This window comes from Meles meles, chromosome 6 (genome assembly GCF_922984935.1).
Source record: "Meles meles chromosome 6, mMelMel3.1 paternal haplotype, whole genome shotgun sequence".
In the NCBI taxonomy this organism is placed as follows: Eukaryota; Metazoa; Chordata; class Mammalia; order Carnivora; family Mustelidae; genus Meles; species Meles meles.
Genome location: NC_060071.1, coordinates 31,758,717 through 31,771,981, shown reverse-complemented (window position 1 = coordinate 31,771,981; position 13,265 = coordinate 31,758,717). Strand labels below are relative to the sequence as shown.

At 42.6% G+C, this 13,265-nt stretch overlaps 1 protein-coding gene across 2 annotated transcripts in view; it reads left to right on the top strand.

Annotated features, from left to right (window-relative positions):
• SCAPER (S-phase cyclin A associated protein in the ER) overlaps positions 1-13,265 on the top strand; it is a 514,148-nt gene that overhangs the window by 473,669 nt on the left and 27,214 nt on the right. For both annotated transcript variants that reach the window (XM_046009648.1, XM_046009649.1), the window contains exons 28-29: positions 2,173-2,410; positions 7,440-7,589. In XM_046009648.1, the coding sequence (XP_045865604.1) occupies positions 2,173-2,410; positions 7,440-7,589 (388 nt within the window). The remainder of the gene's footprint in view (positions 1-2,172; positions 2,411-7,439; positions 7,590-13,265) is intronic.

Genomic DNA, 13,265 nt, shown 5'->3' with positions numbered 1-13,265 from the left:
GGCGGGCCGACTGACATTAGCTAACAGAGTTTGTGTAAAAGTTCAGATGTTCCTGTAAGCAAATAAATATCATTTCTTGACTTTGTGTTCATATCCTGTCCCATAAAACAAAACGTATCTCTCCGTGATGATACAAGATTACATTATAGTCTCCCTATACTTTAATGGTGTTCAGTTAACCCCGAGATTTGACTTAAGAAAAGGGGTGGAGGGGCGCCTGGGTGGCTCAGCAGTTTAAAGCCTCTGCCTTCAGCTCAGGTCATGATCTCAGGGTCCTGGGATCAAGCCCCGCATCGGGCTTTCTGCTCGGCGGAGAGCCTGCTTCCTCCTCTCTCCCTCTCTGCCTGCCTCTCTGCCTGCTTGTGATCTCTGTCTGTCAAATAAATAAATAAATCTTTAAAAAAAAAAAAAAAAGAAAGAAAAGGGGTGGAAAGAAAAGTCACCTCCTGGTTATCCTGGATGTTTTGGTCCTCAGATTTGCCTTTGCCACTGATAAGTGTGTATGACCTACAGTGTCTCAACTACTCTTCGTGGGTGCAGTGAAGGGGAGCAATACAATACCTTCCCTTCCACCTGTGAAAGACCGATGAGGTAAATGATGTGAATGTACTTAGCAGATCCTGTTATATGACAATGAGATGACGGTGCTTCCTGAGAGAGCTACTTTCTTGAAAAGAGAATGAGGGGTATAATGTATAATGTCATCTCACTTAGTGTCAGAAATAGTCCACATTCAAGAAATAATTGTTTACCATGGTTATGAATAAAACTCTACTTTGATGAAACTAGTAGTGAATTAGAAAACTAGACAAGAGGCCAGAAACTTGCCAGCCAGCACTTCTGAATTCTTATTAGTGCCATCTCCCAGAGTGTTTCTGGGCAAGTTAATGAGATTAGCATAGATCTTTAATGCCCCTCTCACATTCCAGATCCCATCTGAAAGGAACAACAACAAAACAACCTTGGGGGGTGGGCACGGTGAGGGACCTGTATCCATGTTAAAAATAGGGAAGAGTATCTATCATAAAGGAAGAGCTGAGCAGTAACTTCTCTTCCTGAGGGGGAAAAAATGTATGTCCGTGAAAGGACCAGCCCATGTGGAAGGGCATGGAGAGACCTGAGGATCTGTGTAGAACATGCGGCTGTAGCAGCTGCAAACCTTACATCTTCTCAGATTCAAGCCCAGGGGAGAAAAAGTAAGAGCTTACTTCCAAGCATCTCAGCAAAAGCATCTCCATTGGTTCCTTGAGCTCTAACTGTGACAGGTGCCATCCCTGAGCCATACTGGACCGCCAGAGAAATGAAGTGTGCCTTTTAGTACCTTAGGCCCTGGAGTCAGAATGAAGCAGAAGGGGGCCCCCTGGAGCACATAGGTTTTAAGAGAGAGTGGAGGGGTCTTTCCTCAGAGAGAAATCTGGGTGCAGTGTCTAGGGGGAAAAAAGTGTGGACAAATTCTTGGCCGCCACATTTACTAAAACTGCAGGCTCTTGATCACTAGCTGCTTCGTGGAGACCCAAGTTCAGGAGTGAGATGGATTTAGGAAACCCTTGCTGGCTCTCCTATTGATTTGAGGAACTCACTTGCCACAGCCTTTGCTTCCTGTTCACCCATAGCCCTGCCTGCCACAGCTACTAAGCTGGCTTCGTGGTGATTTGTGTAAGGCTCATCCAGCACTTGTTCTTGGGAGTTCGGCCCCTACAACCCATCCCGCCAGTATTCCTCCATGATGGAACTGTGCTTTTAAAAGCAGGCGAAGTGTCTCCCCACCATAGGATACCAACACGCTACCAAGTTTTTGAGGCCTCACACTTTCCTGGTAGCTGCCTCCCCTGAGAAGAATGTATATCCAGAAGGAGACTATGCTATTTCGGAGTTCCAGTAGCTCTCTTGGACTCTGTCCAGTTTGCCCAGACCTAGAAGCTAAACGAAGCAAGCCCACCTAGGTTACAAAGCACAGGAGGGTTCTCCCCAGGGAGAACGGGGCCAGCCGCCCACTCTCCTGGGCAGGGGAAGGCTGCAGGCTGTGTCTATTCCCTGAGGTTTCTGGTTACCTTACTCCATGACTCAGATGGTTTGCTTTTAACAATCTGCTTGTCTCATTCCATTTGACCTATAAAAATGCTCACATCCTTAAGTAGATTTCTTCTAAAGAGTTGAATGTTTCTTTGTCAGGTCATACAGCATATTTGATGATAATCGCCAGGATCCCACAGGACTGACCGCTGCTCTTCAGGCTACAGACCTGGCTGGAGTTCTGCACATGCTCTACTGTGTCCTCTTCCATGGCACCATCTCAGACCCCAGCACTGCCAGCCCCAAGGAGAGTTACACTCAGAATACAGTCCAAGTGGCCATTCAGAGTTTACAGTTCTTCAACAGTTTTGCAGCTCTTGATCTGCCTGCTTTCCAGGTACCAAGCATTGGTCAGTGTTGATGGTAACCAACCAAGAGCTCAGATTTTAGTGTAGGTAATGGTGTGAGGTTCTTCTGCATTTGGGACAGAACGAATAAACCACAGTAAAGGAAATCACAATATATACTATTTATGAAGCTACTATCTTCTGCAAACCATGTTAGGTGCTCTACATATGTGTTCTCATTTATTCTCATGATGGTCCTGCAAAATATTATACCCATTCTACAGAGGAAAACGCTGACAGTTAAGTAATTTGCCTAAGGTTACACATGGCTCTTTGCCAGGACTGATACCTGTGGTTTTCTGACCCCAAAATCTGTGCCACTGTGCTACTAACAAATCTTGTCTTGATTTCTTTATGAAAAGGCATTATTATCCCATCAACTTTTAAATATTAAGGAAAGCTATGGTTTCTTACATAAACAGAACCAAAATTAGATAAATTGTTTTGATTGATAGGACTTTCTGTGGATGATTTAACCGACTTGTGTCCAGTGTAAAGTGCATGTGTAGTTATATGTGCGCACCCCTATAAATTCAGTTTTTATAGCTGAAGAAAGAAAAATTGCTTTATGCTGTAACACCAGACTGTCAGCTGAGAAATAGATTTTTTTCATGTAGGAAATTTAATTTTCAAAAACACTGAACCTTTGGAACAGAGCAAGCCCCAAGGAGTAGACTTCTCTTTCGGTTTATTAACTGTCAAGCGATTTCATTAAAAAAGGAACAAACTTGGCAGATGATGAACCCATAATTTAGATGAATTGCTTTGCTCAGAGGGAAAAAGGTTATAGAGATACAAACGTATGAAAATGGTGGACTTTGGCCGTTCCCAATTCGAAGTAACGTTTGTTTTGTAGCCAATGACAAATGTGGAATTCTTGTCTTCCTGTTATTCCATTCACAACAGGAAAGTTGTATCATTGGATTCTATATCTTTCCACTTTGAAGAGTTAGTTTATCCATCCCAAGAACAGAAATCTCTTTAGGGTTAATGCATTTCAGTTTCCAAAAGGCTTGAACTGGCCTGAGTTAGTAACTACTTAATCTGTATAAAGTTCTGAGAGTTTATAGGCAGACACCACATTGTCTGCTCCAGAAAATGCCAGTGGTTCATGCCTCTGGGTTAAACATAACATCTGGATTTTGTGAAGAACCAAACCCATTTGTTCAGTGTTGAAACAGCTTGGAAATCAGGAGACACTAAGTTTTTGTCCTCAGAACATGGAGACTAGCAGTCACCCATCAGCTAGTCCAAGTAGAGTGATTTCCTTTGTCACCAGGGATCATGAAAACAAATTATCTGAAAACTGTCTCTTAGCTTCTAGTGGCAGAGGTCTTCTGACCAGGATTCAAACTGTTGCAGGGTGCTCCATGTGATAAGCAAAAGCACCTGTGTTAAGTCAGCCCTTCCATCAGTCACTCTTGAGTGTCAGGGAGCCCAGATCCATGCGCCCCCACACCATTCCTGTGAGCTCATAGCTTGTTCAGTCTCACTCAAAAGGAACACCACTGAACCCCAACCAGCCCTGCTCCCCTAGTGGCCCTAAGGTGCAATGACAAATAATATTGGAAAAATCAGAAGCTTATTTTTGGAGCCCTTCATGGCAAACGAACATAACAACCGAGATTTCTCTCTACCTCCTCGCCGTGTCTAGCCTGAAATGTATTCCCTACTTGAACCGCTTTTGTCAAAACAGCAGGGAAAACACCAGGGTGACTCAAGAGTGTTCAACCCATTCTTAGAATCAAATGCCCTGCCTCCCAAGTGGAATGCCCTTTCTTGGCTGGTTCCTGACAGTTCATTTACATTTACATTTACATCTTTCTCTCTGTCCTTCATGGAGCTCCATAGTTCTCTTAACTTATTTTTCTGTTTTTTTCTTCTTTTTTTTAATCTCTGTTCTAACTCCTGTTTTCTCTTATCTTAGTCAGTTTGGCCATAATTATTTCTCATTCTCTCCCCAGACATTATTCCCACATACCCTTTTCCTCCTGACTAGTGCGTAGGCCAGGAAAGTCTGCATGAACCTTCCTCCTGGCTGTCATCCTTTTGAAATTCAAAGTCCAGCTCATTTTTTCTTACTCCTCATCAGCACATGTGGGCCCCCAAATGCCCAGAATTTCTAGCATCAGGGCCTCTAATACATCTACCAATTATTACCTTATTGTTCCAGTTACTTTTATACATTTAAAAGAAAAAAACCTTAGTAGACAATAACCGCTTTATTATGATCACAGTTTCTATGGGCCCAGAATTCAGATAAGGGTGACTTGTCACTGCTCCATGATGTAAGGCTTCGGCCGGGGTCTCAGACAACAAGTGGGGGAATGGAAGCACAGGTTGGCACAGATAGCTGGGTGCTAAAATTATCCGGAGGCTCCTTCACTCTTCTGTTTGATGCCTGGGATGACTGAAAGACTGGGTTCACCAAGGACTGTTGGCTAAAGACTCTACACATGGCTTTTCTGTGTGACATGGGCTGAAAACATCAGGTGTCTGGGTTCTGAGTGAGTGTCCTGAGAGGAAGCTTCCAGAAAACAAATGTTCCAAAAGAAACAGAAACTGCATGGCTTTTTATGGCCTAGCCTTACAAGTCGTATAGCTACATATCAACCATACTCTCCATTCAATCAGTCATAAGCCCTCTAGATTCAACAAGAGAAGGCATAGGCCCCACCTCTCAGTGGGAGGACTGTCAAGGATTAGGCATTTTTGGGGACCACTGCACTCTGTTTAGCTAGCTAAAGTAAAACATCCACCAGATATCACTGATGTATATGGACATCTGATCAAGTGTGTAACGCTCAAGTAAATACAGTATAAAATAACGGTGTATGCATCACAAAGCAATGGGTGAGCGTGGGAGAAAAGTGCTATTATAATAAATATGGTCAGAGAAACTCAGGTTCTAGTTCATCAAGACAACTTACATGTCAAAAGTGAGATCTTAGGAACTACATTTATAAAAGACAGGAAAAGAGATTTTAGGTACAGCATGGGTCTGACCTCAGGAAAATCTGGGAGACAATTTATGAATTGCCTAAGAGGACCAAAGGAGCTGAAGAATAAAATCAAAATGAGATAAATTGTCTGACCTGCCAAAGAGTTAAATCAGATGATGTAAGACATGTTGACCATTTGAGGCCCAAGGCATCACAAGAACACAGAGCTGTAATGGGCATCCTCATCAAACCTTTGGATCTGGAGTCACTTATGTGACTTTGGGCCTTGTACTACCAAGTTTTATGACCTTAGACAAGTCATTTGAACTCAGTTTCTCATCTGTAAAATAAATGAAAAACACCTACCTCACAAGTGTGAGGGCTAAATGAGATTAGGTAGAGGCACTGTGCTAGCTAGCACATAGTAGGCCCTCAAAGAATGTGGAGGAAGAATTTGCCCAAACTGCCTTTGCAGACATTGGTTCAGAAAACTGACTTTTGAGTGCAGCATTCCCAGTGCCCTTTCACGCTTCTGCCAAGCCATAAGCCCGCGTGCTCGTTTCATGGAAAACCCATCGTGTAGTAGCAACATAAGGTTATCCATTCAAATATTTTCTTAGCTTGTTCCATTTCATTGTATACTAATAAGGCTGTCAAAATATTTTCCCCCTTCAGCAAAGAGTCTGATTTCACTGTGAATTCATAGGCACAGATGGCCTTGAGATCCTGGATATTGTATATTGCATACACTTTGACAGATTTTACAATCGAAGGTGGTCTCAAGAAACAAATCAATGTACTGACTTGGCAATTAATTCTGGCTAAAAAGGAAATATAGTTTCCTTGAAAAATTGGTTTAATTTTTATATTCAAACTTACATGCCCCTTGACCTGCTCTTATCAGTGAAGGTTAAACAGAGGCTACTGGGTCACAGCATGCTGGACACAACTAATTAAATAAGGGCTGAGCTGAGAAGGTGTCATTACTTGATTTAAAGGAACAAAGCTCTCGTGAAGCCTCTTTGGGGCTTGAAAAAACATTTTGTCTCAGGGCAATGAAACTGAGACAGAAGGCACTCTTAAAATTTAGTGGTCATTTTATTTTAGCAATACTCACTAACAGGACTGTGTTTCACCACCATTAGGCAAAGTGAATTCATTGTAACTTCCAAGCTGCAACATATCTGACCTGGTTCAAGCCCAGCAAGACCTCAAATCAAGAGATGAGTTTAAAACGCGGCCTTTTCCCACAGGCCAGCAGTGGTGCTTCATTCCAGTGTCGGCTGCGAGTGTATTCTGTGGGCTTTGCCTCTCCCCTTTGCCCTCCTGTCGCTCTGTCTGTTTGACATGTTTATTAAATAGAAACTTCAGGCTGCACAGACAGAGTCAGGCTCTCCTCCCGCGTCGCCCACCAACAACAGCCCTCTGCCTGTCTGGAGAAAGGATCCCAGAAGCCTCACAGTTGAGGGGGTTCCATGGTTTGTTTTTATTGGGGGGAAGTGGGTTGTTGGTTTTTTTTTTTTTACATTCTTTTGGGAACGCTGGGTTTCTAGAGCCTTTTATTTGAATAATAAAGTCGTTACTCATATTGCTTCCCTATTTGAACATCAGTAAATAATTGGAATTGTGTTTTTATCCCCGTGTTCAAGAAAATGTTTTCTCCTCAGATTTAAAAAAAAAAAAAAAAAGGTGTTAGAAGTTAGCTAAATGATAGATTCACAGGAGAATTTTGGTATTTTGTATTTTTCCAAATTTTCTACAGTGAGACTATTTGTACCATGAGAAGAAAATTCCATACTGCAGATGGAATAAATAACCGTGGTTTAGGTGGATAGTGTCTTGATCCACATAGTAAGTGTATTTCTTCATGTCTCTTCTCAGGTTAAACATTCCATTTATTGTGGTCATTTATTAGAGTGGGAATCCCTGAACTGAACTCTGAAAATAGTGCTCTAGAAATTTCCTATGTTTTTCCAGCACCATAGCAGAAAGTGCACAGGGTCCAGTCTTGCTCTGTGATTTGCAGCCCTGCCTCTCCCCAAGCTGAGGAGTTCTAACCGCTCCTTGTCTTTGTCAGTCTATTGTAGGGGCAGAGGGCTTGTCCCTGGCTTTCCGGCACATCGCCAGCTCCCTCCTGGGCCACTGCAGCCAAGTCTCCTGTGAAAGCCTCCTTCATGAGGTCATCGTCTGTGTGGGCTACTTCACTGTCAACCACCCAGATAACCAGGTAAGAGGCCCTGGACACTTCTTAGACTGCTTCCCCAACACTGAGAGTGTGAGGTATTGGAGTGAGAAAAGGCAGGCTGGCCTGCTGGAACCCATCTGTCCTGGTGTGAGGCCCTTTACCCAGGCTCCAGGGACAGGTCTCTGACTTATTCTATCCAAAGAGATGTGGTCAGCACTAGATTAGCACCAAGGCCTCCTCTTAGAGCTGTAAAAATAAAATATTTTTAATAAAACCTTCACTACGCAGAAACATCAAACCCTTACCACATAGGTTCTGATGTTCTATCCGTGTCTTTGTTTTGATGAGGTCGGTTGCACCTTTCCACTTGGGTCACTTTGCAGAGAGCATTAGAGTCAGGGGCTTTCTGAAGCCGCTTTTGGCGCTTGGCTTTTGCCTAGGTTCTTAGAGGCTACTACATGGTGTTGGAGGGGGGCCTGAGAAAGCAGGACTTGGGCTTCTCCCCCTTGAGTCACCCAGAGCGGTTTTGCTTTTAACTGTTGGGATAATGTGGTTTTCAGGCAAGGGTTCATTAGTAAATAGGGTTCTGCTGCTTAAAGAAGTTGGGAAGACTATGTTATTGACTTTGTAAAAAAAAATAATAATAATGATAATGATGATTATAATGGGCACTTTATTTCTCTTTATTTTTAAAACCAGAGTAATGGCATAACTAATGTATCAAATAGTAGTTCCTGACAGCGTCATTTATCTAAAGCCTTCTGCAACCTTAACAGTATGGATTATAGCTGAGAAAAAGGCCTCCGGACAACTCTTAACTCTGACTCCAAACTTAATAAGTTTTATTTTAGGCAGATCTCTAACAAGCATGCTCATTGGGTCTTTTTAGCCTACAGCAAACTAGACTAGGGCAGGAGAAGGACAGGAGCTAGTTACACTGACAGAGCTGAGTACGAGGTAAGAAGCTGCAGACTACAAGCTGAAACTGTCTACCTAATAAGGAGAAAGAGCAAAAGAAAAAATAAGGCAGGGTCCAAAACTCAGAAATTGCAGTCGTTTGGGTTCAAAGGCACCCTGAACCCTGTACTTTATTTCCAAGAAGATTCTTTATCTCCTCGGTGCTAACTCTGAATGAGCATGGAGGCAAAATGTATGTTCCCTACTTTTCCTTTTAGGGGTGAGGAAGATACAGTCCATTCTAGAAAGATTTTCATGATTAAAATATAGAAAATGTGGACCCTCGCCAGAACAAGGGTCATACATGGAAAATCCCCGTTTTCAGATACAGCCCTTTCTCACCACCACCCCCCCCAACCCGCCCCGGGAGCATTCTGGCAGTACCAACAGGTTCATGAGTCTCTTACAAGCTGCTCAGGGAAGGAAAGCTGAGGGAAATCTGTGTGATTTTCTTTTCTTCACATGTATTCGTTCATTCAGCCTACTAAATTATATTTTATTTTCCTTTAGAAGTTTGTTTTTATTTTTCTCATTACAAACGTGTTCCTTACTCATCATGAAAAAGACAGGCAAGCATAGAGAAGGTGGGATCGCTGTTATTCCTGACCTCACAATCGGAGATAGCCACTGTTACCATTTTGGCAAGTTCCTTTGCAGTCATTTTTCTATGAATATTTTTTCCAGTTTTATTGACATATAGTTGACATATAACACTGTATTCATTTTAGTGTGCAAACTGGTAATTTAATATATGCATATCATACAAAATTACTACCCTGGTAAGTTTAGTTAACATCCATCACTTCACAGATTTTTTTCTTGTGGAGGGAACTTTTTTTTTTTTTAATTTATTTATTTATTTTTTCAGCGTAACAGTATTCATTGTTTTTGCACAACACCCAGTGCTCCATGCAATACGTGCCCTCCCTATTACCCACCACCTGGTTCCCCCAACCTCCCACCACCGCCCCTTCAAAACCCTCAGGTTGTCTTTCAGAGTCCATAGTCTCTTATGGTTCGCCTCCCCTTCCAATTTCCCTCAACTTCCTTCTCCTCTCCATCTCCCAATGTCCTCCATGTCTTTTGTTATGCTCCACAAATAAGTGAAACCATATGATACTTGACTCTCTCTGCTTGACTTATTTCACTCAGCATAATCACTTCCAGTCCCGTCCATGTTGCTACAAAAGTTAGGTATTCATCCTTTCTTTATTTTTATAAACATATAATGTATTTTTATCCCCAGGGGTACAGGTCTGTGAATCACCAGGTTTACACACTTCACAGCACTCACGATAGCACATACCCTCCCCAGTGTCCATAACCCCTCCCCCCCCAACCCCACCTCCGCCCAGCAACCCCCAGTTTGTTTTGTGAGATTAAGAGTCATTTATGGTTTGTCTCCCTCCCAATCCCATCTTGTTTCATTTATTCTTCTCCCATCCCCCTAACCCCCCATGTTGCATCTCCATGTCCTCATATCAGGGAGATCATATGATAGTTGTCTTTCTCCGATTGACTTATTTCACTAAGCATGATACCCTCTAGTTCCATCCACGTCGTCGCAAATGGCAAGATTTCATTTCTTTTGATGGCTGCATAGTATTCCATTGTGTATATATACCACATCTTCTTTATCCATTCATCTGTTGATGGATATCTAGGTTCTTTCCATAGTGTGGCTATTATAGACATTGCTGCTATAAACATTCGGGTACACGTGCCCCTTCAGATCACTACGTTTGTATCTTTAGGGTAAATACCCATTAGTGCAATTGCTGGGTCATAGGGTAGTTCTACTTTCAACATTTTGAGGAACTTCCATGCTGTTTTCCAGAGTGGTTGCACCAGCTTGCATTCCCACCAACAGTGTAGGAGGGTTCCCCTTTCTCCGCATCCTCGCCAACACCTGTCGTTTCCTGACTTGTTAATTTTAGCCATTCTGACTGGTGTGAGGTGATATCTCATTGTGGTTTTGATTTGTATTTCCCTGATGCCGAGTGACGTGGAGCACTTTTTCATGTGTCTGTTGGCCATCTGGATGTCTTCTTTGCAGAAATGTCTGTTCATGTCCTCTGCCCATTTCTTGATTGGATTGTTTGTTCTTTGGGTGTTGAGTTTGCTAAGTTCCTTATAGATTTTGGATACTAGCCCTTTATCTGATATGTCGTTTGCAAATATCTTCTCCCATTCTGTCAGTTGTCTTTTGGTTTTGTTAACTGTTTCCTTTGCTGTGCAAAAGCTTTTGATCTTGATGAAATCCCAATAGTTCATTTTGCCCTTGCTTCCCTTGCCTTTGCCGATGTTCCTAGGAAGATGTTGCTGCGGCTGAGGTCGAAGAGGTTGCTGCCTGTGTTCTCCTCAAGGATTTTGATGGATTCCTTTCTCACATTGAGGTCCTTCATCCATTTGGAGTCTATTTTCGTGTATGGTGTAAGGAAATGGTCCAATTTCATTTTTCTGCATGTGGCTGTCCAATTTTCCCAGCACCATTTATTGAAGAGGCTGTCTTTTTTCCATTGGACATTCTTTCCTGCTTTGTCGAAGATTAGTTGCCTATAGAGTTGAGGGTCTATTTCTGGGCTCTCTATTCTGTTCCATTGATCTATGTGTCTGGGAGGGAACTTTTAATATCTCCTATCTTAGCAACTTTCAGATGTATGATACAGTTCTAATCCCCGTGTTGTACATTACATCCCCAGAATGTATTTATCCTATGACTGAAAGTTTGTGCTTTCTGACCACCTTCACCTGTTTCACAAACCACCACCCCTGTATGAATATTTTACGTAGCTGAGATCATACCGTGCAAACCCTTATGTCCTGGTTTATACATGTAACATTATCCGTCTTCCTCTCCTTGCACTGGTGTTATGTCCCAATAAACCCATCACAAGTTGAAAATACCTTAAGTACACTTCGTACACCTCACCTAGCTTCAGCATGCTCAGAACACTAACAGTTCGGTAAAATCATCTCCTGCAAAGACTATCTTATAGTAACGTGTTGAATATCTCATCTAGCTCATTGAATACTGTAGTGAAAGTGAAAAACAGAAGCACGTCTGAGTACAGAATGGTTGTTTAGTCTGTCAGTTGTTTGCCGTCATGATCACATGGCTGACGAGGCTGAGGAGGGGGGCTGCTGGCTGGGAGCTGCCAACACTGCGCATCTCCAGAAAGTATCCTATCGCTAGCCCGGGGGAAGATCAAAATTCAAAGTACAGTTTCTACGGAATGTGTATGCTTTCATAAAGTTGAAAAATCAAAAGTTGAACCATCATAAGTCAGGCGGCATCTGTATATCAAAATCATACTTTGTAAGTATTTTTTTAATTGACATATAGTTGATGCACACTGTTGTGAGTATCGTTTTTATTAGCCGCATGCTTTATGTTGTGTAGACAGAACATGGTTTACCAAACGATTTCTTGTTTTAAACTTAAGTTGTTCAACATATATGGTGTTGCTATCTAGGTGAGTCATTCATGGGCAGGGTAGGATTTTGCTGTGTTACAGTTTCTCAGCAAGAGTTCAGCTCCTTAAGCATTCCCACATTTGGGGATGGTTTGAAACTTTTTATCGAAGCCAACTCTTTTGTGGTGAATTTACTGAACTCAGAGTTGTGTGGGAATTAGAAGAGTTTTGCTGCTGCTGCTAGATTACAGACTGATCCTACTCTGTAGATCAAACATTCCTCCTAAGTTTCTGTGGGCTCACCAGAATGAACGGGAAATGAGTTCGAGGGAACTGGCATTTGGAGATGGCATGGCAACAGTGACTGGGACCAGGGGGCAGAGCAGAGACTGGGCACACTGGGACATGAGGAAGCAGGCAGAGAGAGTACCAGACGGCACAGGCAGGAGACAGGTGCTCTGTGGCTCATCAGCTGAGGAGGAAGATGCAACAGGGATGTGGAGACAACCGTCGAGAAGTGAGCTCGTTATGAAGAAGAAATTAGAGAAGGGAAAAAAGCCAGATCCCCCATTTTGACGCCTGCCTCCCAGAAAGACAACACTAAACTGGACATCACTTCTAACTGGAAACAAGATCAGAGAAGTCACTTTAGCCTCAGGCAGTTGATGAAATGACAAGAAGAAAGACTATGATAAAAAGTAGAGGAGAAATCAGAAATTGATAGAAATTATAGTAATTGTCAAACACTGAGACACTGTACATTATGGAGGTGCTGTTTCTAAGCATAACCCCTGATATTTGTAGAATTCTCGGTACTGTTCTTCCCATCTGTTGTCTTTTGGACCTCATTAGCTCTTCAGTGAGGCTCTAAGTACAGGGTATATTTCTGCCTCTCAGACAATTGAAGAACCAGGGTCTGAAGAGGTGAAGCAAGTCCCGGACATGACATGAAGAATCACTAAAAAAGGGGCGCCTGGGTCGCTCAGTGGGTTAAGCCACTGCTTTAGGCTCAGGTCATGATCTCAGGGTCCTGGGATCGAGTCCCGCATCGGGCTCTCTGCTCAGCGGGGAGCCTGCTTCCCTCTCTCTCTCTGCCTACCTCTCTGCCTACTTGTGATCTCTCTCTGTCAAATAAATAAATTAATTAAAAAATCTTAAAAAATTTAAAAAAAAAAAAGGAATCACTAAAAAACCAGGACTAGAACCTAGATCTTGCAGAGTAACTTGCACTCGACTCAGTATACTTTTCATTTCATGTTGCTTAAGAAAATCCCACGTATCACAGACCCCATCTACTGGGGATCTCTAATGTGTATCCTGGGCAGGGGTTGGGGTACAGAAAATA